Genomic DNA, 24838 nt, shown 5'->3' with positions numbered 1-24838 from the left:
TATTTTTAGTAGAGACGGGGTTTCACCATGTTGACCAGGATGGTCTCGATCTCTTGACCTCGTGATCCACCCACCTCGGCCTCCCAAAGTACTGGGATTACAGGGGTGAGCCACCGCGCCCAGCCAATAAAAATATGTTCTTTGAAGTTGCCAAATGTATTTTGTTAGCTCTAAATATCTTTCAAGCAAATACGTGTGAACTCTGCTTACATTTTTGAAACAAATAATATTCATTTCTCAAGAGTACCTCCAAAGCCTCCAAGCAAGTAACAGAAGTGTCCAATATATTCAAATATTCTTTTCTTGCATGAACATTAATTGGGTTCCTTTTCAGACAACCCAACTGGGAATCAAATGCCACTGACTTTAATGGGATGTCTCATATGTGAAATGCACATCTCTGACAATCTACCAATAATATTTCTTGAATTCTCAATAATTCCTTTCCTTGAGTAGGTTTGCAACTCCACCCTGAAAAAAGTGTCTAAGTGATACACCATGGAACTGCTCCAATACATTTGTCACTCATATGTACTGATTCTGTCTCACTATATAATTTAATTTCTTTCCAAGAGTTGCAAACTGTAGTCCCTCCAGTCAAACACCAGAATCTCCTAAAACTTTATACTCTCTCTTTTCTCAAGAATTTTGAAACAAGGTGAAAAAAAAAAAAAAAGAAAAAGGTTATGGATTCTAAAAACCAGGCAAGGATATCAGAATCAAATTTTGCTCTGAATTCAAAGAATAGGACATAATACTTATTATTCTTATGAAGTATGATTTTCTTGCAAAGGTTAATTTTACATATGCTGTAAAAGTAGAGTACAATATAATTTATAGACCAAATGGGATACTTTTGGGAGTCAAAAATATATGATTAACAATTACATTGAATATCGGGTATGCACAGGTACTATCCAGGCTGACTGGGCTGCATGACCACATGATGGAAGACAGAGGTGAAATCTATGTTTTGATAAATAATTATGAGAAGATCTAATTAAGAACATCATCACTAGAATCAAAGAAAAATTTTAGAGCTGAGTACAACTCAAGAGATTCCTAGTTCAACCTACTTAGTTTACAGAAGCAGCGAGGCCAAAGTACAATGATGTGTCCCACGTTGTCCACATCACAGAATGAGGTAGGTGGTTATGTTAAAAGTGGAAACTGGTCTCCTCATTTACTATGCTCTTTCCATTATACTACAATCTCTCTAAGTAAAATACACTACTAAGGATTCCTAGTCTCTACAGTTTATATGCAGTTTATAAAATATTCTGGAAGGAAAGAACAAAAAGACCATAAAATGTGTTATAAAGAACATTCCAGAAGCAATGTCAGAAGCTTGATCTTAACAGAAACAGCACTGCTCAATTTTCTATTCTATGTGGACAGACAAAGGAAGAAAATGTCCTCTTCATGTTGGCTTACAGTTACTCATCTCATAAGACATTGCAAGTTTAACTGGAAGAGGGGAAGCATTCAGCAGCCAAAACACTTGATGATACTCCTGCCCCACCCCAAGAAGCTCTCAGAATCTCAACAAACTTTATACCATCAATAATTTCTGCAAATACTTGTTTTCTGAGATTAGCCTTCTGGAAAGCTCCATAAAATTAGGGGGCCTTATGGAAACACTTAAAATTACATATTCCAAGTAAAATGAATTTTATATATTTTATATAATCCATATACAAAGTTACTATCAATATTGATATCTTCACATTGAAAAGGAACCATTTGATCAGAAGTTTTGGTAAATGTCCCTATTCTTGATATAAATTATATCTTTCTAAAGTAAACATCAGGCTAAAAATTGATTATCATTCAAATAAAAACTTCCTTTTTAAAAAACATTTTAAAGAATATTTACTTTAAAGTTGGAATATTAACAGTCCTTTATGGCGGTAATTTTGATGAATACTCCTATATTCTCTGAGTCTGTGAAAGCTGAAATACACTTCTGCCCTATCACTATCCCTGCAGGATGGCTGAACAAACCTCATCTCATCTATTTGAAATGAATCCAATTTAATTCTGCCTGAGCAAAACTCTGTTTCCGTAGTTTTAAAACATGTGATCACCCCAAGGTACATTACCACTGGAGCTTAAGTGGCTCAGTGCTATCACTGAGAAAAATACACTTTGATTGAGAAAACAGTCCAGTGTGGCTGTTGAAAAATGAAATGACCCTTTCTGATATACAATTTAGTAAGAGAGTTGATAAAAGCAGGCAGATATGGCCAGTATGGACAAAATTTGAAGGAAGATGCTTATCCAACTTGCAAAAATAGGTCAAAGGTTACAATTTTGAAATTAACATTAGAAATTTATCTCATATTTAAATTTCCTAGAATTCGACTAAATCTAACAAGTACTTTAAATGTTATATGTATTGGTAGTCTCTCTGTATTGAAAGGATAATTGAAAAGTCAATTATGAGTTATAGAAAATTTTCAACAAATTTTTCTGTTACTCAAATATAAATAAATTGCTTTCTTCCCTAATGTTTTTTCCCCATACATACATGCATTATTACATGTATTCATATACATATATATATATATCACTACTTAAGAAAATATTAAGAACTATTAGCCCAACTTTAAAATACTATTGCTATAATTGAATACTTGTAACATATTAATTCAAATTATTTAATTGCTGTCATTGGTTTGTTAAAAAATCTAAAAATTTTAAATATTTATAAATGAACCTAATAATCCTTTATTTAAGTCAATATCTCCTCAAATGAACCAACTATTCACTAACTGATTAGATCATTTACTTCTATAAACTGCTGCTGTCTTTAAACATGTAATAGTTTAAAAAAAAAAGAGGCTCTTTTCATGGGCAATTAATGACCAGTTAACTGTTTACCTTTTGTATTAATTAATATTATTAAATGCATACATCTTTAATTCTACATTTCTAGCTATTAAGCTTTCAAATAAAATAGCTATTTTGTATTTAAAAATAATATTTCTTAATATATGTTACTAATTGACAAAACACATAAAACCAATGCTGCTAATTTTTTTCTTATTTTGGGGCATCTATGGATTATAGAGGAGCCATGGCAACTATAATTTCATTAATGATAAAACAAGACGACTAAGAAAAATAACTATTTCAAATTATATTCATAAAAGTATTAACTCTGAATGTCCTCTTGTGAGTTAATTTAGATAAAGTATATCAATGTATTTGAGTTTCGTTTTTCCTGTATCAGATTCACTTTAATAACTTGCTTCTCATTAAGTGAACCATAAATCTACAACAAAAATAACAAATCATTAATGAAATATTAGCAAAGAATGTTAAATGGAGCTATTGGGGAAGGATAAATCTGTCCAAAGTCACAAGTCTTTATCCAAGGAACTAAGTGCTATGATGTTACCGGCAACCTTGTAAATCCTAACAAGAGAGAAATCAACAAAAGGATCACACTCCAGGCAAATATTCCTACTAAAGTGTATATTCCATGAGGGCAAGGGTTTTTGTTTACTGTTACCAATATATCCTCATGCCCTAGGAAAGTATCTTCCACATGTAGAAAGTGATCGATAAATATATATTTGTGAAAATCCTATAAGACGTCACATTTTACTTTGCAGTCAAATGCAGATAGGAAAGGAAAAGAGAGAAAAAAAAATAAATGCCCATGTAGTTGCTATATATCCAACACTACATTTAAGAATTTACAGAATTCATATTTTTTGGCCATCCCTCTTCTCCTAGGACATTTCTCTATTCTATTTCTCTCACCCTTTCCCATTCAAAGTAAAAATCAGAATCTATTTTCTTCTTTTTCTGGGAAATATGTTAACTCATATTTACGGTGCTGATACAAAGAGTATTTGCCTTCTATTATTTCCTTCCAAATCGGATGCAGGTCTGTTTCAAACACAACAAATCAAAGCAAGTTTAAAAATAATTGTCATTATTGGTTCTTCAGAATATACCTTTCTAGAAAAGTAGGGATTGTGTGTTTGGAAAAGCTTTAAATGGCACCACTGAATATACTCACTTACTAACTTAGCAAAACAGAACAAAATGAAACAATCAATTTTGGACCAAGGAAATTACACAATTCTGAAAAAATTAACAACTAGATATGTACCAAGACTATAAATACCAAAAGGAATCTAATAGCATTGAATGGTATTTGAACAGCATCTAACAGCATTTGGAAGAAGGTTTTTAAAATTTTCCTGTGCTCTTCAGTGATGGAACACCGCTATCCAAACCAGTGCATAGTAGGCAATCAATAATTACATCTTGATTGAATTAACATACTTCCAAGATCTGCAAATGCCACATTTAAAAATTATGTTCTGCAAAAATTTTAGGGACAAGATTGAACAATAAACTAATTAAAGTGAATTCTAGGTGAGGGAAATTAATCACATACACAAAATATCTTACCCCATATTTTGGGTTTGTGTTCTCAACATTCACCAAGAATCAATTCAAAATTTTTAAACTTCAAAATACAATAGAAGTATTATACTATTGAAATATCTTTTCCAAGCTTAAATTTGCTTTCATTTTATTTTGAAGTGCTGAGCTTAAACAGACAAGTTTTTTTTTTCAAATATTTCATTAACTTCTTCATTTAAACTAAAAAATGAAAATCCTATGTAAGTAGAAGACAATCCACTCAGCTTGGGCTAGAGGAGGGTTATTGAATCAAGACTATCATTTAGCATCTGACAAACCAAAACAAAATCTTTTATAAAAAAGTCCACAAACCTCTAGTGAAAAAGTATACACATTTCATATTCAAACAGAATGCATTATGTTAAGCCAGTCTCAAAAAAAGCTGTAATGCCTGAGATCAGAAAAGTGTTCCATTTTAGAGAAGACACATCTGCAGAAAAGCCCACTATCATAAATAACATAGGATGAAAAGGAAGGAATGAAATCCACAGGCTCACCTGGCTAATGGGTTCTTTTGTTGGGGGCTTTCCTCTTCTGGCTGTGCTAGTAGCCAGGGTCGTGGTAGTCTCCATAATTGATGTGGACATCTCTGACTGCATGGCAGTGGCTGTCGACTCAGTTGTCATAGAGGAAGGCACTTCACCAACCAGTCTCACATTTCCCACTATGGCGATGTTGGCATCGTTTTCAGCTGCCATATTCAGAACTTTCAAGCCATTGTAGTAAAGCCCAGAGAGCTGGCCCTGGAAGGGCTGGCCCTGCTCTTTCCCGCCAATTATTATGGTTGCTTGGCTATTGAAGATTGTGAGCTGACGCCCTGTAAAAATAATATTACATACATGCAAAAATGTTGATTGTGAACTCTATATCTACAAAGGATGATAAAACATATCTTTCATGGGGTGAATAATGAGAGCAATAAACTATAAGAGAGGCAATTGGCTCATAATTCATTGCTTATAAATGAGGTGTCCATGAAATGCATAATTATTGGCAAATACTTGTAAATTCTCAACTTATTGTAAATGTAGTGCTTTTGCTAAAAGACCAATCAAAGATACATATTACAAATCAGTTTTTAGTAGATCCCTTTCCCTTTTATGTTAAGATCTTATATTGTTGGTCTCTTAACTCTAAATTGTTAAATTTAAAAAAATGTAAGATAACATTTCAAGTATTTGTCATTCTGAAATTACTACTGACAGAAACTAATACATAGTAGCTAAAATCTAATTTAAATTTTATGGTAAAAATTTCATAATTCACATAATGTCCACATATATCTATATGCTATTCTTTAGTATTGTTTATTTTTTGAAGGCAATCATTCATTGTTATTTGGATTATTCTATTTTTCCGGAAATCACACTGAAAAGAAATGCATGGTTTACACTGAGCATGTCAGAGACAAAAAAATTCCAAAAATATTTTTCTGATTGGCTTTCAGCAAGTCTATCAAAACAAAACAAAATGAAAAAAAAATAGCTTCGGATGTAAAAAGCGGCTTCAGGAATGATACACAAACCGATGGAGAAATTATGGCACATTTCCATCAAACAGCAATCCTTAACAATAGTACCATTATCATCAAATTGAGTATCCAGTTTTAGCAGATTGTTCTCTGCTCATAAAAGCATGCACACAACTTTAAGTTCAGTTTTAATTAGGGCTTGTTCCCAAATCCTCTTAGAATGTTGCAAACGTTAAAGGGACTTCATTATGACTGGCAATTCATATTGCCCACTATTTAAGATTCCTAGAGTTTAAACAAAGAGTTTTTTTTTTTTCAGGACCATAATAAAGATATCAGAACTACATATATTTTAGTTAATAATTTAGAGGCTGGAACATGTAATATAATCTGTGAATGATTTATCATTTTGGGTTAATGCTTGCTGTGAGTACCCTCATAGATTGAGTTAGTGGATTATATTTAACAGTCCCTTTAACCTTAAGTTAACTGGGTAAGATTATTAAACAGCTGGTACGTCTAAAAATGTATAGAAATTATTATACAAGGTATGCAAATATTACTAACTACATTTTACTGTTTTAAATTTGTTTTTAATTTAGTTTTACGGAAAATTTATTTTTTATGTTTATTAGTGTTACAATGAAGTACTACTTGGTTATGTTCAAATTATTTTTTTATTTGAAGTTTTAATCAATGTTTTTTACCTTTGTCGAGTAGCCATTCATCAACTACTCGACCAAGTCGATATGGAATTCGCTGTCTAGCAATCGCCAGGCGCTCGTTATCATTGTTTCCTTTAAAGTTTAAAGAGACATTTCATTGGTTAAAATCTGTAAGGTCAAAGGTTAAAAGTTAATACTTAAAGCTTGAGCTATACAGTTGCCACATGATTTTTTGAAATTTGGAATTTTAAAAAGTTCTACCTAGAACATTTCATGTTTCAGACTTGTCATTCATTCATTTATTTTATTTTAGCAAACAAAATTATTCCTATGTTAATTGAAAATTAGAAATCTGCATTTGAGCTAGGTTATTAAACTTATGTTATAGACAGACCCAAACAACCAATTTAAACAGCATATAATAGCTTTACAAAAAATGACCATTGACCTCAGGGTTTTGTCTTTTTGATGTTTCTTATTAACTAGTTAAACATGTTCAGGTGAAACAGGTTTAAGTTTTCAAAATACATTCAACCTCTTATTCAAGATTAATAATTTATGATCACCAAACTTAATACCATCTTTGGCACAATGAAGCATCTAAAATAGGCCTAGCATACTTTATTTTCTAGTCAGAAAACAGAAATTCTTATTCATTTCATTGAAGAAAACAACAAAGTCCAAATAATTCTTGTGTATTTCACATAAATTGGTTTATCAATCACTTGGAAATCACAAGAGAATACATCTTGCATCATCCAGATTTGTTATTACAGGAAAAGGCTTTGACAAAAGTGACTTTATTTGAATGTCCTTGAGTTTCATTTAAAGCTTAAACATGTTGAAGCAAATAACATTTGAAAAATAACTATACGTATGTTTTTATATAGTCAAGTATCTGCTTTTTATTAAGTTATTCTTTAAAAGCATGACAGCTTAAGGAAGAAATATAAGCCACAAACAGTGGCCCCTATTCATAGATCTAAACTAAGTGAGAGCCCTGCTTCTTTGAATAAAAAATTATCTCCTAGAAACAGTGTTTAAATTGACCTTGACTATTGCTTGCAAATAGATGAGTGTTTTCTTGATCTGTAAAGCACTTAGGAAGAATCTGAGATGCCATCTCGGTGCTCAATTGTGTATAATGCAAGATGAGATTTTCTATTCCATTAGAATTAACTAACATGGAAATTTGAGCTAAGCCCTTTTAGCGTTAGCTCAGATGAGGACTCAGAGGTGAAGGAAATGTTGAATGGTAGTACTACCTATATATAAAGAGTGGAGCATTTTGTTAGAGAAGATAAATGAATATATTTACATTTTATTCCCCTGATTTAGAATAATTTATAAATGCTTTCTTTTACTACTCTTACGATATATTATACTTACCACAATAAACCCACCATAATGCTGATTACACACTTTTGGAGAGATAGAAAAGAACTATATTTCAGACCTCATCAATTTGTCATTTGAATGTCTATATAGATGAAAATATTCCACACATTAATATTTAATTTAAAGTATAAATATCAAAGTCAAAGCAAATATAAAGTTTAATGAAAACATTAATATGTATTTCTCTGTATTATGTGATCATTAAAACATTGTAAAATAATATTTTATAATATGGGAATATAGTTTTGTTTAACTAATAATTTTTTAAAAAGGACACTAATGGTAGAAAATTCTAACCCTGTCTTCGTTTTTTAAAAGTGTACACAACTTGTGTTCTCTTTTGTGTGTTTGCATGTATGCATATTTGGAAATTTAAAAAAAACGTAAAACTAGTTACTTTAGGACAGTGTGATTATTGATCAATTACATATTTTTGGCTTGTATGTGATTTTATATAATAAGCATGTTTTACATGTGTAATTTGAAAAGCAGTTACAAAATTTTTCAAAAATACATACCCTTTGCTCTATAGTCTTCCTTCTCACTCAATACTCATACCAACTCACACTGGTATAACACTTCTGACAGCTGTATGATTAGGTGGCTCCTCATGTTTTTCATGCTAGAGTGTTCCAGTCACCAGGAATGACCCACATTCTCTCAGACACCATCCAAATCTAGGTCACAAATGCCTCTTGCCCAATTACTACTACAGACTATTGACAGATCTCTCTGCATCTTCTCTGCAATTAATCACAGCCATTTTCCACATATCAGCCAATATCTAATCATGCCACTTGTCTAGTATAACCCTTTCCATTTCCCTTAGGATGAAATCTAAGCCCCTTAGTGAAGTTTATAAGTACTTCCATAATCTGGTCCCTTCCTACCTCCCTGTCCCCTCTCACGGTCATCACTGCCTCACTCTGCTCTTTTTATCCTTATGATACTTTTTTTCAATTCTTCTAAAGCTTTTCTTTCTTCTCTCTGGACCTTGGCACCCGTAGCTTCCTTTATGGGAAATACTCTCCGTTGCTCCCACCTCATCTCTATCGTTCCTTAGCTAATCATTACCAATTAATGGAATCTTCTTAGCAGGAACGTTCCTTCCTCAGAAGGTATTCCCTGATGTCATCAAGTTAGGTTGGGACACCTGACTACATGTGTTGTAGCCCTGAAGCATGCCCTTTAGGAAGAAGCATTGAACTTGTAATTGCAAATTTGATCATTTGCCTTCAAACTCCAAATCTCCCTCTATGAGGTCAAATACTGTATTACCATGTGTGCAGTATTTATTATTTCTTCAGTGCTTACTTGCACAGTATCTATCATGCACACTCCTATAACATATCTGTAGAATGAAGTAGTCAAGAAAATCTAGTTTTTAGTTCTGGCAACTTCTGTGGCACTACTAACTCATTCTTGCAGCCTAACAACATTCAAAAGAAAAAGAAAGCAAATACTAGTGTCCAGAGAATAAATCATTTGTAGCTAAGCTTCCCTTTGTACTTTCCAAAGGAAACACCACATACTTCAGTTATAATTTTATTTTTTTAATGAATTATCACTGATTTGAGCATCTCTACAATCAGTTCATTATTTGTTTAATAATAACATCCCCATGCCACAAAATTGGTAAACATAGTTATTATTAGTAGGGAAAGGTTGGGGAAAATTTTTCTAGGTAAGTGGAGAAAAATGAAAGCTTTATAGATTATTTTAATGACTTTGAAAAAGAAAACATAAATAAATACATTCACACATACATACATAAAATTTGTCCTCATGCATTTAACTGGTACTAACAGAATAATTATGTGACTGATACAGTATAATGTAAGTCAGCAGAAGATTTTGAAGATCCTTGCTGATGCTCAGCTAAAGCAAGATCGTAAACACTGCATTCCCAATGATTAACAGAGGTCACTTAACAACAACAACAACAGTAAAACAATTTAGAAAGTAGAGTAGGCAGTAGAGACAAGTATGAAAATATGTCATAATATGTAAGAAAGGTAGCCGACAAGGGGATCATATCTTCCTACTATCCTTGAATGTCAGATGCCTACTAATTCAGTGAGCACCGTTTTAAACTGAAGAACTTTTTAATTACAGGACAGTCTTTATTCTTGTAGGGGTAATGAATGGGAAATCAGTTGGTGTTTATTCAATTCAATATATCTTACGCTATTATCTAAACTCTTTGTTCTCCTACTAGAATAAAAAACTAATGACTTTTCTGTGGCAAAATTACATACAGATAGAGGCGATATAATTTGCCTGTGTCTCCAACCAAACCTCATCTTGAACTGTAGCTCCCATAATCTCCATGTGTCACAGGAGGGACCCAGTGGCATGTAACTGAATTATGGGGGTGGGTTTTACCCATGCTGTTCTCATGACGGTGAATAAGTCTCATGAGACCTAATGGTTTTATAAAGGGCAGTTCCCTTGCACGTGCTCTTTTGCTTGCCACCATGTAAGACATGCCTTTGCTCCTCCTTGACCTTCTACCATGATTGGGAGGCCTCCCCAGCCATGTGGAATTGTGAGTCCATTAAACTGCTTTTTCTTTATAAATTACCCAGTCTTGGGTATTTCTTCATAGCAGCATGAAAATAGACTAATACAGTAATTAGTTCCAATATGGTGGGGTACTTCTATTAAGATAACTGAAAATGTGGGCGTGACTTTGGAACTGGGTAACAGGCAGAGAATGTAACAGTTTAGAGGGCTCAGGTGAAGACAGGAAGGTGTGGGAAAATTTGGAGCTTCCTAGAGACTTGTTGAATGGTTTTGACCAAAAAGTACAGGCTGAGGTGGTCTCAGATGGACATGAGGTACTTACTGGAAACTATAGCAAAGGAGATTCTTGCTATGTTTTAGCAAAAAGACTGGCAGCATTTTGTCCCTGCCCTAGAGATCTGTGGAACACTGACCTTGAGAGAAATGATTTAGGGTATCTGGTGAAAGAAATTTCTAAGCAGCAAAGTGTTCAAGATGTGACTTGGGAGTTCTTAAAAACATTCAGTTTTATTCTTACATAAAGATATGGTTTGGAATTGGAACTTATGTTTAAAAGGGAAGCAGAACATAAAAGTTTGGGAAATCTTCTGCCTGATAAAACAATAGAAGAGAAAATCCCTTTCCTTGAGGAGAAATTCAAAAACCCTTTTCTAGCTGAATAAATTTGCCTAAGTAATGAGGACCCAAATATTAATTGCCAAGACAATGAGGAAAATGTCTCCAGAGTATGTCAGAGATATACTTCTTCACAACAGCACCTCCCATCACAAGCCAGGAGGTCTAGGAGGAAAAAATCGTTTCATGAGTTAAGCCCAAGGCCTTCTTGCTTTGCACAGTCTCGGGACTCGGTGTCTTGCATCCTAGCTGTGACTAAAAGGGGCCAATGTACAGCTCAGGTCGTTGTTTCAGAGATTGCAATCCCCAAGCCTTGGTGGCTTACACGTGGTGTTGAGCCTGCATGTGCACAGAAGAATTGAGGTTTGGGAACCTCTACCTAGATTTCAGAGGATGCATAAAAACATCCAGGCAGAGGTGTGCTGCAGGAACAGAGCCCTCATGGAGAACCTCTACTAGGGCAATGGGGAAAGAAAATGTGGGTGGGGGCTCCCACACAGTCTCCACTGTGGAACTGTCTAGTGGAACTGTGAGAAGGGGACCACCATCCTACAGACCCCAGAATGGGAAATTCACCAACAGCTTGCACTGTGAGCCTGAAAAAACTGCAGACATTCAGCATCAACCCATGAAAGCAGCCAGGAAGGGGGCTGTACCCTGCAAAGCCACAGGGGCAGAGCTGCCCAAGGCCATGGGAACCCACCTCTTGCATCAGCATGATCCAAATGTGAAACATGGAGTGAAAGGAGATCATTTGGAGCTTTAAGATTTGACTGCCCCACTGAATTTTAGACTTGCATAGGGCCTGTAGCCCCTTCATTTTGGCCAATTTCTTCCATTTGGAACAGGTATATTTCTTCAATGCCTGTACCCCTGCTGAGTCTAGGAAGTAGCTAACTTGCTTTTGATTTTATAGGCTTATAAGCGGAAAGGACTTGCCTTGTCTCAGATGAGACTTTGGACTGTGGACTTTTGAGTTAATGCTGAAATAAGTTATGACTTTGGGGAACTGTTGGGAAGGCATAATTGATTTTGAATGAGGACATGAGATTTGGGAGGGGCCAGGGGAGGAATTATATGGTTTTGCTCTGTTCCCACCGAAATCTCATCTCAAACTGTAGCTCCCATAATCTTCATGTGTCATAGGAGGGATGCAGTGGGAGGTGACTGAATCATGGGGATGGGTTTTTCTCATGTTCTCGTAATAGTGAATAAATCTCATGAGACCTAATGGTTTTATAAAGGCAGTTCTCCTGCACATGCTATCTTGCCTGCCACCATGTAAGACACGCCTTTGCTCCTCCTTCATCTTTCCACCATGACTGTGAGGCCTCCCCAGCCATGTGTAACTGTGAATCCATTAAACCTCTTTTTCTTTATAAATCACCCAGTCTTGGGTATTTCTTCATAGCAGTATGAAAATGGAAACATTGTTTACCAAAATGAAGACACATCTAAATAAAGTACAATGATGATGTCTTTTTAATAGATGATTCCCTAAATCTTTCCACCATTAGGTATAAAATAGCTCAGAATGTTTAGGTTCTCCAGGACTGGGCCTATATTTTTCCTTTACCTTGTAATTTTCATAAAAATGGTATCTTGCACACTAAAACTGGTAATGGAAGTATATTATTTTAAATAATTTCTCAAGATGTATTTTATTTCTTTACAAATTCATGGTGATATTTACTTGTAAAATATCATTCAGCAGCTTTGCATGATTTTCTTGATTATATTTATTAGTGTCCATGGTTCAATATACATCTAGACAATACATGCAATACAAAGGAAATAAAACAAACCATTTGATTGGGAAAGGTCAAAGGCAAAAATAATTTCCAGTGTCCTTTTCTTTGAAAAGCTTCATGATCTAATATTAAATATGCTGGAATATAGAAGCATTACACAGAGCATTTGTGAATGGTCATTGTAAACGGGCTTAAGCTGATAGGTGAGATGAAAAACAAAGTGTCCCTGAAAATTCAAATCAAAACAAAGTGGAATATTTGGGAGAAGACACTTTTACCTTCAAGTATTCTAAATCAGAGGTAAGGATAAAGCAATAATGACCCACTTTTCAAAGATCTATACACTCTAGGTTATAAAAAGGGTTCAGACTGAATTTCAACTTTTTTTAAAAGCATAAAACTCAACTATAGCAATGTGCTGAGCAAATAAGTTTGATTTATAAAAGCAGAGCTTCTCACTGAATAATTAAAAGGTAACAATTTAGTCTCACACTTTTCCATGATAAAAGCAGGATAGGATTTTCCTTTGATTTCTTTCCTTTTTCCTCCAGTTGATTTTGTGTGGCTTGATCTGTTGGTACCTTCACTGAAAATGTCAGTGACAACATACATGCCTCTGCTGAAGTAATTTTCAAGCAATGAAACTGCATGTAAAATTTGGTTTATTTTCCTTTGATTTCCAAAAAGAATTAAGTATTTTCGACACAAGGAAAGACTCCCTTCCCCCCATCCCCAGTAGTAATGCCACTGCAACTAATTCATAGGTACAATCTCTAATTGGAGTGACCACTTAAGTGTAGGGTACTAAATATCATAAATACTTCAAGCAAGTTCCCTGGGGTGAAGAATTCAAAGGAAAATCTGATGGCTTATACTTGGAATATAAACCATCTATTTTTTATTAAATCCCAGATAGTTTTATTTGCCTATTTGTATAGGCTGAATATTTGTATCTCCCAAAATTGATCTATTGAAACCTAATACCCAGTGTGATAGTATCAGGAGGTGGAGCCTTTGGGAGCTGATTAGGTTATGAAAACAGAGCTCTCATGAATGGGATTAGTGCCTTTATAAAAGAATCTCCAAAAAACTCCCTCCCCTCCTTCTGTGATATGAGGATGCAGTGAAAAGATGGTCATCTGTGAAAAGGAAGCAAGCCCTCACTAGAAATGGAGTCTTGTCCTTGCTAGTCTTATGAAAGAAATAAACTTTTATTGTTTTCAAGCCACTCAGTTAATAATATTTTGTTATAATTGCCCAAATGGATGAAAACCCCATGCAACAATATTTGGTCACAGTTTAGTCTATTTATTCTACATGAACAAGCAGACTTCTGGGAAATTAGAGTAATTTCAAAGAATCAAGGTAAGCAGCACAAAGCAATAAAACTCAAATCCTCGACTTGAAGTTAAATTTCACGGTGTGACTCAGAGAACAAAGATAAACACAATTTTAATCATATTTTTATAACTGTTGGTCAGTAGACTCAAGCTATATGAACGTCGCTGATGTATAGCTTTTCTTTCATCTTAGATTTTTACCCTTGTTGTATAATTTCTCCTCAGAAATAAAAGTGTCATTGTTTGATATGATATATTAATATCTTTGAGGGAAAAATTTTAAAAATGCTATGAACCAAACATTTGTCCAGAATAATATGAAAATAAAAATAACAAGAACAAATAATACTTGCTTCTTTGGAAGGCTTCTTATTTCTTGAGTTTGAACATTGGGAAAGGAAACACAAAAAGATTCTGAAAGTCATCCATCCCTCAAGAGAAGATTAGTAGTCTGTGTATAGACTGATTTGTAAAGGAGAACATGACATTTGGGTATGCCTGGGCCCAGAAGGCAAAGTAAAAGTTTAACATTGTTTTGTAAACTTATTCTGGTTTTAAATGCAGCATAATCACGTAATTTTCAACTAAATGCTACGTGTATTGTTGTCACACAGACCATACAAATAACATAACGCCTAACTTAGCTGCTAACGTTCAAATAAGAAGACTTTGAACATCACTGGCACCTTTTGAGAAACAAAGTTTTGAAAAATATAGCTATTCTAATGAAAACATTTGTCTTATTTATTACTTTACTTCCTATATCATTAAAAAGTGTATGTACCAAATACACATATCAGATTGGCTCCTCCCTCCTCCTGTTTCATCTTCAACCACTTATTTCTGACTCTTTAGTCATATTGTAATTTTTTTCAATTCCCTTAGCTAAGCCAATCCACTTTGAACATGGCATTCTCGTTTGCATTGGAAATTTCTTGCATCCTTGTGTACTCAACATCCCTGCCCACCTCATTGTCTCTGCCTACCTGAGCACGCACATGCACACACACACAGACACACACACACAGACACACATATCTGAGGCTGGCTAAATTATTTCCTTTTTAAATATCAGCTGATGCATTTCTCAAGGAAGCATTCCCTGTGTCCCCTACTCCTCCACCAAATTATTCTATTTAATGAATTCTTCCACTATGCATTCTTATAACACTTAGTAGTAGTGTCTAAAACCATGATCAAATAAGTTCAGGTAATTGATTCTAGATTCTAGATTTCCTGTGAGCAGGGGCCATGTCTGTCTTGTTCACTGCTGTACGCCTATGTATAACACAACGGTGGGTGCCTGGTAATTGCTTGATAAGTAATTTCTAAATGAAAACTGAACCCATCCAGTTATGCAAAAATACCTTAAGTAGTATCTTTGGCATGACAATATAGTGGTATTTCTTGTTCAAGATTCATAAAGCAGTACGATTGTTAGTGTCCACTAATTTTATACATATATATATAATTATATATATGTAATTATATATGTAGCATATATAATTTTATATATGATACATATATATATATAGTATCCACTAATTTTATATATATGTGTGTGTATGTATGTGTGTGTGTATATATATATATATGTATATAATTATATATATATAAAATTAGTGGACACTAACAATCTTACATATAAAATTATATATGTGTGTGTGTGTGTGTGTGTGTGTGTGTGTATCTATATCTATAGATATAGATATAGATATCCACAAACACCATTGGCTTGTGAGAAGAACAGAATTTTGCAAAATGTTGTAGTAAATTTTGCTTTTACATTACATTTCCTTTTTTCTTCTTGCCCATTTAGTGTCCACTAATTATATATGTGTGTGTGTCTATTTAGTTTATTCAGTTTAGTAGACATTAAACTAAATGAAGATAAAATATGTGTCTCTCTCTCTATATATATAATATATAATTACTGAGTTATATAAAATGACTCAGTAATTCTGCTTATATCAATTATGAATTTACCATTGGAGTACACAACAGGACAAATGTCTTAAATTTTATTTTTACACTTAAATACAAGTCAATGATTTATAGTCTGAGGTGACTTCTACTGTGGTGTACACACATTAGCAGAAAAATTAATACCATGCGAGATCCTCTTTTTTCTAGTTGTCTAGAGAGCCAATCACGCCAATCTTTGATTTGGTTAGAGGGAAATTTCTGCAAGGGCTTCAGTTATCTAACGACTGTGGACAAGAAACACAGCCTTAGACTCGATGAACCTTCAGGAATATGTCTGATCTCCAAGATCATATTTTCTAAATGTATTTTAGTAGTGAATTCTTTCAAATAAATTGAAATGTTGATGCTCTGGCTTCTCTTCAGATCATATTAATCTTTTGTTTTTTACTAAATTGAAATGTTAACCCTCCAAGGAGTATTTAATTCCAAAGTTCATCAATAAATACATCAATGCCTTCTAAAGAAAGCAGCTTTCATTTAACCAAGGCAAAATTCATACAAAGTTGAAGCTTGCACAATCAGGTAGTAGAAGTTAAGGATCTTCTAGTCTTTGTAACATGAGGGCAGAGGCCTTCTAGAGTTTGCCTGATTCATAGCTGATAAAGAGCAGTGAGGGGCTTGGATTGTGTTCCGGACTGTTAAGACCTTACTGAATAATGAACACAACCTACCAGAATCAAAGGATGGTATTTTTCAGACAGCAGGTCTAGAGCAGCCAGTCAGACTACAGTTAAGTTTTATGCATTCTGGAAAACTCAGTTTTTTACTATGAAAGCGGTCTGTAGGTAAAGAAACTAAAGAAAACAAAGGACTACCACAGAATAGGGAAATGATGTATTGAGTAGCTTTATGTTTTATGCACTCTGTTACTTGCTTATATAGGTTACCTTATTTAATCCTGATATTGATCCCAGACCATAAGTACCTTTTATTTTAGTGCTGGAGAAACTGATGCTCAAGGAAATGACATAAAACTAATGCTGCATCATATATAATAGAAGGAAGAATCATTTGAACCCAGATATAGCTGACTCGAAAGCTATTCCATGGAATAGTTATAAAGCAATATCTCTTAACATCCTTGTGTCATAAGGACCAACATCTTCCCTTTAATCCTTATAGCACTCTTTTCCATAATGGAAAATGTCATTAAGTCTTGTCTACAAAGTTTCTGTCTTACAGGGTCTGGGATGAGACTGCCCTTTTGGACACATGAAATCAGTCATCTTCCCCGAATCCACAAGGATTTATCAGGAGGATTTTTTTTATTGTCACCATTTTATAGATGAAGACAGTGAAGCAGATGTAAGTAAAGTGATCAACGACTTGTAACAGTCGAGATCCCAGTAAGAAGCAGTATTTTGTTTTTTTCCTTTTATAATGATACCCTGTATGTATAGTCATTTGAGATGTTCCAGGCGTTCCTTGTCTTTACCCCTAACCTATAAGAAAAGCCACAAGCATAATAATCCACCAACTTCACTGCTCTTTGAATGTGGAACCTCTCCAGAAACACATTGAAAATGAAGAAAGGGTCCTAGTTGTGACACAAAAGACGGCTGTACTTCATTGGCCTGTGAGAGGAGAATTTTGCAAAATGTTACAGTAAATTTTGCTCAATGTCACATTTCCTGTTTTTCCTTCTTGCCCATTTCTTATCTCTGTGTTTCCTTTTATGCATCACAGAAACGCAGTGCTTTCATGCCACCTGTCAGTAACTCAAGGTGTACATTTACATCTGTGCTTCCTACACATAACTCATGTTCCAAAAATACTTCACCTTCCTTCTTCTCTAGTGCCAATAATTAAACGCTGGTTTCTTTAATATAGCTTGGCTAGATGTTAGAAAAACAATCTGACTCAATATAGTCAATTCATAAGCAGGGACCACGTACTCTGACATACATCAGTACATCACATGGATTCTGTTGTTGGAGAGCTTACACTTTGTCTAGGGAGTCAAGAGGCAGCATGAGGAAAGTTAAAAAAGAACAATTTAAGTGAAAGTTCAGGACAATAGATAATGAGCCATGAGTATGAAATTAACCACCATGTGAAGTCTAGTCACCAGAGAAGTTCAGAGAGAAAATGGATTCAAGCAAAGAAGGTGTGATGTAACACAAACGATTACACCTACATCAGAATCAACATTTCATTGAAATAATAATGACATAAAAATGTGCCATAATATGAATATTAATCTTCCAAAGGTTGATAATTGATTATCTTAAACTTCATAATGCTATTCACCCCTATGTTTATTTTTAAATAAATACTCTCAAAGAAAATATTTTTAGTCTCAAAAAATAATTACAAGTATCAACAATGATTAAATATTTATGTCATGAGACATGAAAAAACTCTGAAAAAGTAAAAATACACTGAAAATTGGCAAGAATTTGAGGGCTATGTGTAAAAGTGAAGTATTTGTGTTAGCATGGAGAAATTAATAGTGATCTTTTTTCAAACTTCAATTTTATATTATTGATACTACATTTATGCACATTTCAACTTTGTTCCTACTGCTTCCTTAAACACATACACACACACTCATTTTCTCTAAATTAAATGGAATATCTTAATGTAATGCTACAGTAAGAGGGGGCAGTAGCTCAAGAGCTCTGTCAGTCATTCTCTTAGCTAGAGAAAGCACGCACAGCTTATGGGTGATGCGCTGTTCGTGACTAACGCTTCAGATGACATTGCAGCTCCTTATGTGAAACAGCAGGCTTTTATATCCAGTTAAACAATATCTTCATGTGAGACTGCCGTGATGTCCAGCATAGAAGGCCGTAGGCTGTCTACTGCAGAGTTCAATGGTGCTTTGGGGAAGAATTTAGAAGCTTAGTGCATGTCTAACTAGCTTAAGTAATTTCTCTCTTCACATTCCTCTCATGTGGAATTACATTAAGATATAGCTAGTGTTTCTTTATACAAAGATTTGTAGAAGCTCTTGTTCTCACTGGCTACTTACATTCAAAAGTTTTGGTTTGGATATAGTTTCATCAGATTAGTTCCAAATAAAGGTAACCTTGTGAATTTTGGATCTCACTGCCTGTGTGGAATTAACAGTGATTTACATTTTCTTCCATACACGTTTAAAGGCTGTTTGTTACTCACTGCAAAGAGACTGGAGTATCATGTCAAAAACCAGCAGCAAGAAATGAAAAGCAGCAGGGACAAGCAGATAACAAAATACAGAACCTGCTCTGATAAATTAAAGGTCATATTCTGTTATCATGCATACTAAAGAGTTCTTTTGTGCTAGCTGTGTAGCATTTAAGACAGAAGAATGGTTTAACAGCTACAAAAACAGGCAGAGCCACTGATAGACATCACTAAATACTGAGAATAAGAAAAATGAAATGTAAGAGCAGCCCCACATTACCTTACAAATGGTATTTTGCCATTTTCCCAGTTATGAGAAACTTGGGTACTTTCTAAATCATAATGTCATAACATTTAAGCTTATCTACCCTAATAAAAACTTAAACATATGTTTTTTCTAAAGTATCTTTTTCCAGGTGTTGGTTTTTTAAAATCAGAAAATTATGTGGTTCAGATGAAATTTCTACCACTCCATATCAGTCTTGACTTTTAATATAGTCTTCTTAATATTCAAATTGATCCATGAAAGAAAAGATAAGTGAATATTTCATACATGGTCTGATGTGGCCTATAATGGCAATGAGAAAGTTCCCTATTCTCCAGCGGAAAAAAAGTCTGATTATTAAGACATTCTAATCTTATAGTCAATGGACTTCAATCTCTCTCTTCCAGTTGTAGCTGGAATGCAAGACTTTTTTTTTTTTTTTCAATTAGAAAGATGAGGTTTGTCCACTGTATGCAAATAATTTAAGATTAAATGCTCTGGAATTGCAAAGGACCAAGAATTGGATAAAGGTGCAGGGTAATTGCTGTCCCCCCTTCAAATTTATAAAATGTAAAACTACTGAAGTAAAACATATTTTTTTTGTAGATAAATTGAATACTATGGATATGAATTTAAATTCCTAAAATAACTTTCCCCTAATACAAGCTGATTTTCTCTACCAGCAATTATTTCTTTAAAGTAATTATCCAGTGGTCAGAATCACTGAAAAAATAGAACTCTTGATGATTAAGATAATGGGCTCTAATTCCTGGGTTCACTATTGATCAGCTGGATCAGTAGCATAACATCTTTTAACCTCCGTTTTCTCATCTGTAGATTTATAAGAATAGTACCCATAATATATGCAAGTATCTTAGTGCAATGCCTGGCCCATGGTAAGCACTCAGTAAATATTAGCCATTATTCTGTGGTAATGTCATTGTTTATTCTCTAGTATGATATGCCTTATACATCTAAGAATATGTAGATCACACAAAGTATTTTCTACCCATCTGATCATAGTGAGTTGAAGTAAATGTGAAGAAGAATGGAAAATAAATCTATTTTTCTGTCCCAGGATGAGTAATGGCCAAAGAGGTAGCCTTATTATGAGTGATGTCTGGAACATAGGTACTTTATCAAAATAACTGCACTTTCTCCCAAGCAATGTCATCTCATTCTCAGAGGTTTTTGCATACTACTTTTAAGTCAATGGGAACAACTGAAAAGAGGTCATTAACTGGAAGAAACCACACAAAAAGAAAAAGCCAACAGCACCTGCCTAAGGGAAAACAGAATTCAGGGTACCACCATCTGTGCTGTGCCAGCAGCATGGTGACAAAAGCTGTTTCTGGAATAAGAATATTTTAGATAGAAATAAGTCTTAAAATGACATTTGAATCCATATATTAATGCTTCAAATGGATCCACTTCAACTAGAATGCCTTAAACTCTTATTTTCACCCCATAATGCTCCTGGCAAAGAAGGGCCACAGAAACCATGAACAGGAGTTGTGGATGCTGCTTGATCCATTATCTGCAAAATGAGGTTTGGGGACTGGATGGCTGCCAAGTAGACCTTCAATGCTAATGACCCATGGTCCCAGGCTTCAACATGGTTTTGTAGTAAAGACAAGCGTTAGACCACCTTGTTAAAACGTGGTGTCTGTGGATTTTCATGAGGAAATTAATTTTAGAGCCATTAAAAACAAAATATCATAAATATTTTTAACTCAGAAAGTATCTTTAAAAAGGCAGTGAAATATTTGGCTTGGCATGTTCTTTTCTTCCCCTCTGTCCCTCTTTTCAAAACTAACTTACAGTGCCTCAACAATTTTATGAAGAATTTCAGGTGGCATCTGTGGAGACCTTTATAATTAAGCCATTACATTTTTCTGAAATGTTTGATGTTTTACGCTTGTCTTCTTTCTTCTTTTTGCTATACAGACACATACATCTCTTATCACTGAGACATTTCCCTGCATTCTTTCTACCCATTTGCCACAGCATGTCATGGTTTTGACAGCCATTTTTAAGAGGAGGAAGGCAGACATAGGTTAGATTTTAGGAGATTTCAGTTCTACAAAGTGTAGTTAAGACAATGAAGGACAAGGCATTAGGATGCTTGGAAATAGAGAAGTTTGTCTCCTCTTGATTTGAAATTTTTAGCACAAAAGAGATTAGAGCAGAAAATGTTAAGAGGAAATCTGAGGACTTCAAGTCAGTGGCTGCTCTTTGCAAACCCTTTTTGTCCAAAGCCTATCAAAGTAAACCTTTTCTTGGATTGCTCAAACACCTGTCATCATGGGAACAGAACTTTCGGAGTTATTTCTAGTTCAAGAGACATTCTCATGAGAGTTCCTATCCAATCAAATCTGTCAGGGGCTGACTGAAAAACCTGTAAGTGGCTCAGTATAACTCTCAGACTAAGTAGAGATCACCAATTAAGACCCAAGCATCGTATATAATGCAGTAGGTACAGAGGATAAATAGTTTATGGCATAAAATAGATTAGAATAGAACTATGGATTTCTCTACTTCCCTCAGTATTTCCTCTTAAACTTAAGCCACTTGTTATTTCTAGTAGAACTCTAAATGCAGAACAGAATGAAAAGAAGATAAAAATAAAGATATCTTATCAAATTTGAGCTAATGTTCCATTACTAAGGACAACTGGAATTGACCCACACATGTGTTCTTCATCTTTCTTATAATCCAATAGATCTATAGTTAAGATGTGTCATATCCAAGGAGAAGGCTGAACTTACTAGGCCATAAAATTCTGGCCTGATTAACACTTCATCTAACACGTTTTATGAAGTCTTTTAAATCTAACTGGTCTCGTTTTGACTTCATTGAAAATAAACAGTCTGTTGGCATCTTCCACACAAGAACTCTATACCTACTTAAATACTGTTCTGGGTCTAAAGATTGTTTATACCCCTAGTACCTAAGAATGTGATTGTTTGTGGAAATAGAGCCTTTAAGTAGGTAATTAAGTTAAAATGAGGCTGTCAGGATGGATCCTAATGCAATCTGACTGGTGTTCTAATAAGAGAAAGATTGGACACACAAAGAGAAACAAGGGATGCACAGGCATAGAGGAAGGAGTATGTGAAAACACGGCGAGAAGGTGGCCATCTGCAAGCCAAGGAAACAGGCTTTGGAAGAAATTAAAACTGCTGACAACTTGATTTCGGACTTTCAGCCTCCAGAACTGTGAGAGAATAAATTTCAGTTGTTCAAGCTACCAATCTGTGGCAGTCCTAGCAAACTAACACTGAGATGATTTAAAAGGAGTTTGAAATCGGCCGGGCACAGTGGCTCATGCCTGTAATCCCAGCACTTTGGGAGGCCGAGGTGGGTGAATCACAAGGTCAAGAGATCGAGACCATCCTGGTCAACATGGTGAAACCCCGTCTCTACTAAAAATACAAAAATTAGCTGGGCATGGTGGCGCACGCCTGTAGTCCCAGCTACTCGGGAGGCTGAGGCAGGAGAATTGCTCGAACCCAGGAGGCAGAGGCTGCGGTGAGCCGAGCTGGTGCCATTGCACTCCAGCCTGGGTAACAAGAGCAAAACTCTGTCTCAAAAAAAAAAAAGAAAAAAAAAGGAGTTTGAAATCATATGCTGTTACCGTATTCACAGATCTTTGATATTAAGATATGATAGTATTTTGCTGCCAGTTGCTAAAACAGTCTAAAAGTGAGTACTCATGGATTTGCACACAGAATAAAGATCTATGTTAATGTCAAAATCACATCCATTTTAATTATTAATTTTGGTTAAACTGGATTTTGTCCTGTTCTGGTTTTGCTGCAAATCATAATATTCTACATCACAGTTCTGGTAATTAGTAAGGTTACCAAATAAACTCTACCAATGTACATTTTTGCATGATTAAAACTATAAGATAATAATACTATTTTCATCACGAAATATATATGTATGATTACATGCAGTTCCATTCATGTACATAGAATAACTTTTCCAAAAGGAACTACTTAGCCTGTCACATCATTAAATGAAATTTCTTGAACAAAACAAAACATTTGCTACTACAGTTTTCTTCACATTGTAACTCGTTATATCTTCACTAGCTACGCAGATGACTGCAGCACTATTAAAAATTTGCTGTGAGTGTTAGCTTTCCAATTTATATAAAAAGTCTTATTGCAAAACACACAAACAATAAAAGCAACTCTGCACAAAACAAATCCCTACTTATGTTAATGATTATGTCAGGTGACAATATCTTATTTCAATATGTTTATATTTTCTTCAATTTGGAAACTACTGTGAGGTCCCAAAAGATTCATTGTGTCCACTTCAAAAACTCTAAAATTCAAAGTACCAGAAGACAAGCATGTATTTATTCACATCAATTTCTATCCTTAGGAACTGCTTATGGAATTAAAAAAGAGAAAAAGAAAAAGTGATTTTGAGATATTATGATTAGTTTTGTAGGGCTTGCTAAATAGTCATGCAAAAAAAATAGCAACTTTCAGTGTTAATTTGGAATTTTTATCTTCTACTTAAAACTGAATGAATATCTTCCACTGTTTTGCTTTACTTTGGTGCTCATCACTGAAGAAGAATACCAATTCCAAGCCCAACTTAGAAATATACCTCAGTAAAGCTGCCCTGCAGCAGGGCTGACCACCTCCTCTGAAAATGCCTAGGCACAGGGATGACTGCGTCAGCTGGTGCTACAACACAAAGATGTGAGTTCTATATGGATGTGATGATCTCAAGATCCCTATATTTCCTAAGAAATTAGACATGGCTTCCCGATTTCCATCTACAAAGACAAACTTCAAAAAGAATTCATGTCCTTTGTAGGGCCTTGGATGAATCTGGAAACCATCATTCTGAGCAAACTCATACAAGAACAGATCAAACACCGCATGTTCTCACTCACAGGTGGGTGTTGAACAATGAAAGCACATGGACACAGGGACGGGAGCATCACTCCCTGGGGTCAGTTGGGGGATACCAGGGGAGAGACAGTGGGAGGTGGGGAGGGTGGGGAGGGATAATGTGGGGAGAAATGCCAAATATAGATGATGGGGGAATGAAGGCAGCAAACCACCTTGCCATGGTTGTACCCTATGCAACAACCCTGCATGATCTGCACGTGTACCCCAGAACATAAAGTACGATAAAAAATATAGTTTTTGGACTGCTTTTTTTTTTTTTTGGAGACAGAGTTTCGCTCTTGTTACCCAGGCTGGAGTGCAGAGTGCAATGGCATGATCTCGGCTCAC

At 34.8% G+C, this 24838-nt stretch overlaps 1 protein-coding gene across 34 annotated transcripts in view; it reads right to left on the bottom strand.

Annotated features, from left to right (window-relative positions):
• Positions 1–24838, bottom strand: part of NRXN1 (neurexin 1) — a 1144745-nt gene that overhangs the window by 133696 nt on the left and 986211 nt on the right. For 22 of the 34 annotated variants that reach the window (XM_037745697.1, XM_037745699.1, XM_017548539.1 and 19 more), the window contains 2 exons: positions 6625–6714; positions 4944–5263 (listed from right to left, as the gene is read on the bottom strand). In XM_037745697.1, coding sequence (XP_037601625.1) covers positions 4944–5263; positions 6625–6714 — 410 coding nt within the window. The remainder of the gene's footprint in view (positions 1–4943; positions 5264–6624; positions 6715–24838) is intronic. The other 12 variants (XM_037745709.1, XM_017548549.2, XM_017548550.2 and 9 more) reach the window with 1 other exon arrangement.

The sequence above is a fragment of the Cebus imitator genome, unplaced genomic scaffold (assembly GCF_001604975.1).
Source record: "Cebus imitator isolate Cc_AM_T3 unplaced genomic scaffold, Cebus_imitator-1.0 Scaffold209, whole genome shotgun sequence".
Classification (NCBI taxonomy): Eukaryota; Metazoa; Chordata; class Mammalia; order Primates; family Cebidae; genus Cebus; species Cebus imitator.
This window is presented reverse-complemented; position numbering and strand designations above follow the sequence as displayed.